The sequence below is a fragment of the Lycorma delicatula genome, chromosome 5 (genome assembly GCF_047948215.1).
Source record: "Lycorma delicatula isolate Av1 chromosome 5, ASM4794821v1, whole genome shotgun sequence".
In the NCBI taxonomy this organism is placed as follows: Eukaryota; Metazoa; Arthropoda; class Insecta; order Hemiptera; family Fulgoridae; genus Lycorma; species Lycorma delicatula.
In genome coordinates this window covers 95,952,540-95,957,133 of record NC_134459.1, presented here as the reverse complement: position 1 = coordinate 95,957,133, position 4,594 = coordinate 95,952,540, and the positions used below count along the sequence as shown (strand labels likewise).

The window sequence follows — 4,594 nt, the reverse complement described above, 5'->3', positions numbered from 1 at the left end:
ATTCAGCTTTTCAAAAATGTCGCATAAATATGCCAGTTTTATATAAAAAATCTGCATCAGCAAAATCTTCTGCACCTTTGTATCCTTTTTTGTAAGGAAAATAAAAATTTGTTGCCGCAATTCAAAGGTACGTGATAAAACATTACCACGAGAGAGCCATCGTGCACTGCTATAGTACAACAAAGACTAGTGTTCGGCTGACCATATCCTCGCACAGTTTTTTAAAAAACCTTGCTTTCAGTGGACGAGATTTTATAAAATTTACCACGTTCTAATACCTGATTCAGTGCTGGACTCAGATGGTTTGATGCAAGCGCTTTTCTGTGAAACGCGCTGGGTCCACAGTGCATTTGGTGATTTACTTCGAATAACAGCCTGTAATCCTCCATAGCAGCCAGACATGGAACGAACTCCATCAGTACAGACACCAACGCACTTGGGGCAATTCAAATTATTTTCAGATATGAATGTATAAAGATTCTGGAACAGATCCTTAGCCTTCGCTCCTGCAATGATATTTTTACAAAACAGAAGGTCTTCTTTAATATCATTACCATCTATAAACCGTACATAGCATATCAAATGAGCATTCTTATTATTATCCGTAGCCTCATCTAGCTGCAGTCCAAATTCCACTCCATTAATTTTTTCAATTAATTGATCGTTCATATCCTCTGCCATATGTTGTTTTCTCCGACTACTTGTGTTATTGGACCAAGGCACTTTAAAAGCAGCTTTCCAGCAGACTCATCAATCATGATGTTCACCATATCTACAGAAGCCGGTAGAATAAGTTCTTCTACGATGGTATGAGGAATTCTTGCATTTCGCGAATCTGTAAGCCACCATGTAAGATGCTAGTAAAACGTTCTTTGGTATTGATGCGGTCTTAAAAAATGTATTTTTTTATTTTTTCAGTTCTTTTAACTTTCTGGAAAAAATCACGAGGTTTGCCAACCACGCTGTGGTGATTAATTTCTAAATGGCGCTTCAATTTACTTGGAAGCATACACTCGGCTGCCAAAACTTTCATACACAATCCACATTGTGTTCTCTTTTCACTATTAATTTCTGTTGACGTAAAACCAAGCTCTAAATAACCGTCATCACATTTTCGTTTCTTCACATTCGTGCTACTGGTTGAAGACATACTTTCTTTATCTGCACTATTACGTTTATTACTATTAAATAATCGGTCCATCATTAAAAGTACAAGAGCAAAAAATCACAAAACTATTTATCAAAGGCAACAAAGAAGAAGTAATATAACACTAACTATAATACATGAACTAATTTATATCTCAGTTTGTTTATATGAAGCGCTGAGTTTAATTTCACTTGACTTAAATTATAAATCGAACCCACCGGGTTGGTCTAGTGGTGAACGCGTCTTCCCAAATCAGCCGATTTGGAAATCGAGAGTTGTAGCGTTCAAGTCCTAGTAAAGTCAGTTATTTTTACACGGATTTAAATACTAGATCGTGGATACCGGTGTTCTTTGGTGGTTGGGATTTTCAATTAACCACACATCTCAGGAATGGTCGAACCGAGACTGTAAAAGACTACACTTCATTTACACTCGTATATATTATCCTCTTAAGTATTATCTAAAAGGTAATTACCGGAGGCTAAACATGAAAAAGTAAGAAAGATTATAAAGTATTATATTTGTGTATTATATGCTTATGTGAATTTTCAGCAGTCGATCTTCGATGTTTGTATTGTGTTTAAGAGTGGATTAAAATTTTAATCCTTACTAATAATGCTTTCATGTCGTTAATATGTAATCTGATTTATTTAAATCTGCATTAGATGTATCCATTGCAAATTTTAGGGGAACAGCAATACAAACAAACACACGATTATTTCATTTACGTAAATGTAAAAAAAATTAAATATCTCAATCCAGAAAGAGGAAATCAGAATAATTTTTTTTTTCTGTATCTGCTGTAAATAATCACACTGTATTTACGGCATTAAGTACGTACGTACGTATCTCGCATAACTTAAAAAATATTAGCCGTAGGATGTTGAAATTTTGGATTTAGCACTGTTGTAACAACGTGCACAACTAGTTGTGCACGTCCCATTTTGATTGCAATCGACTGAACCAAAAAAGTCCGAAATCCAAAGAAAATTGAATTTTTTACTTTTTCTTAACTGCAATAATAAGCCCTCATTGAGAGCTTTTCAACGATATATCATAAGTGATACTTATTTTCATTGATTCCATAGTTATAGCCAAATGAAATTTTAAATAATGAAATATTTGGATCTTAGAAGTCACATCGGTTTGATTCAGTTGTCTCCTTTCTTTTTTAATCTTTTTTTAATTTAAATATATTGACTTATTAATAATTATTAACCTCTAATTATAAAAAAATTGTTCGATAAATAATTGAATAATAACATTAAAAAAAATAATAATATGAAAAAAAATATCAGAAATTATTAATGAATAAAATTTTATGTACTTTATATTTTTTTTAAATGTGTATTTGTAATTTAATAGGCGTACAAGAAAGTCATATGGTATAAAAATCAGATTTTTTCTTTAGTTTCTGTTATACAGAAATGTAATTTTCTGATATTTTATGATTTTATGTTACGTTTCTTTTATCATAAGTGCTTCTTAGTAATCCTACACTAAGCCTAATGAATGTTGTTTCCTTCTTGTTTGTAATATAAGTTGAGCGATTAACTATTAATTTTTCTCAAGTGTTTTATTTATTATGTCTGATAGCAGTGAAAACTGTAACTGTGCACGTAATTCATTTGAATTATATATTCTTCCTTGGCTTAGTTTTTTTAATATTTTTTCAGATTGTTTTTTGTTTTGAGTGTTGAAAATTTATTAATTATTTATGAGCATATTTTTCTTTCCATTAATACTAGTAACTTTTTCAATTTTTATTATTTTCGGAAGTAATAAGTATTATTAGCTATTGTAGATGTGCTTTAGTTCATAATTCTATATCTGGATTTGTTTATATATGTAATTAATTTTATGTTACTAGATTATTTTCATTCCATTTTAATGACTCTAACGGTAGGTTTTTACACCTTTTTTTCATTACATGAAAAGTAATTATACTACTATTTTAATTATTTTTGTAACGTTTTTAATTTAAATTATGAAAATAATAATGAATGATTTGTAACACTCTTCAAGCAGCTTCAACCTGTAGTCTCGAATTTGAAATGCTATTCAACAAATGTAAAAAAGAAACTATTCAGAAAGAGAGGGTTACTTTAATTTATTTGAAAATTAGAATCTAAATTTAAAACTAAGAGTATTAACTTAACAAGCAACCCGTAAACATTAAAAAAAACCGTTTTGCTGTGTAATTTTTTTCGTCCAATAAATATATATTTAATTATGTATTTGACATTTAGAAATTTAAATAATTTTGATCTAACCATAAACTTTTCGAACAAAATTTTATTTCCCATTCTCAGATCTTTTTTTTTGTACGTCATTTACGTACTTTTTACACGACTGCACAAAAAAGGAGTGTAATTTATTTATTAAGGTGTATGAATGTATTGTAATGTATTTACTAGTGTGTATGTATGTATTTTTGATCGGCTGTAGCATATCAACGGCTGATCCGATTTAGATGTATGAACCCGGGTTGGAAACCTTACTTTACCGGGATTGTCATATGCTATATATATATATATATATATATATATATATATATATATATACACACATGCAATTTCATACTGCATATCTGAAAGGCATTTGGAGGCAGAAAGAAATGGAGTTCTACATAGTTAAAAAAAATCTACGTATGGTGGGTTTTTAATTTTTGTCCGCCATCTTCGATCCCCAGTGTTGAATGAAACTTCATATTTTTAATAGGAAGGTGGACATATGACACATGATTTCCATTTCAACGGATCTTTTTTGGTAAAATTAACATTTTACCAAAAAAGATCCGTTCTGTTAATGTTTTCTTATCGAGTTATAAGCATTCAAAGTTGCAATGACGGAAAAATCAAGTTAAAAATAATAAGAGATAAATCACGCTGCATGAACAGTTTTATTGCATTTTACATTCATAATGCAAAAAAGAACGAATTTTAAACAGTGCTATAATAAACAATACTTAATAATTAACAACACAAGAAACTAAACGGGTATATCAACTAATATAATTGCATTTGAAATATCACAATATTTATTTAACAATTTTAAATAAAAGTTTTTTAATATTTATCTCTTTTTATTTCTCTTTATTATATCTCTTCTGTTTAGAAGTGGCTAACTCTACTTTAAAATTTTCCCATTTTTTATTATTTATTTTTATTTAATTTATGTAACTATAATTTTGTTTGTGACTGGGTTTTTTAAAGTTGATAGGATGTAATTTTATTTGTAATTACTTAACTAATAGTAGTGCATGTTATATTAATTGAGGTTTGAATAATATTAATCGTTTCTGCAAACAGTGGTAAATATTTTCTTTTTATTATTGTAAATTTAAGTTGCAGTCAACAGTAGAAATGATTAATGAAGTTGTTTTTGCTTATGCGTAATATTATGTATTAGAAAATTTCCTCTAGTTCACGTGCGTTCAAGTTATGT

At 29.3% G+C, this 4,594-nt stretch overlaps 1 protein-coding gene across 1 annotated transcript; it reads right to left on the bottom strand.

The window, feature by feature from the left end:
• Positions 1 to 261: 261 nt before the first annotated feature.
• On the bottom strand, positions 262 to 669 carry LOC142325711 (zinc finger MYM-type protein 6-like). The gene has a single exon (XM_075367741.1). The coding sequence runs from the start codon at positions 667 to 669 to the stop codon at positions 262 to 264; it is 408 nt and encodes a 135-aa protein (XP_075223856.1).
• Between the last annotated feature and the right edge of the window lie 3,925 nt (positions 670 to 4,594).

Coding starts and splice junctions, on each gene's coding strand:
- LOC142325711 (XM_075367741.1), bottom strand. CDS start 669: ATGAACGATCAATTAATTGAAAAAATTAATGGAGTGGAATTTGGACTG.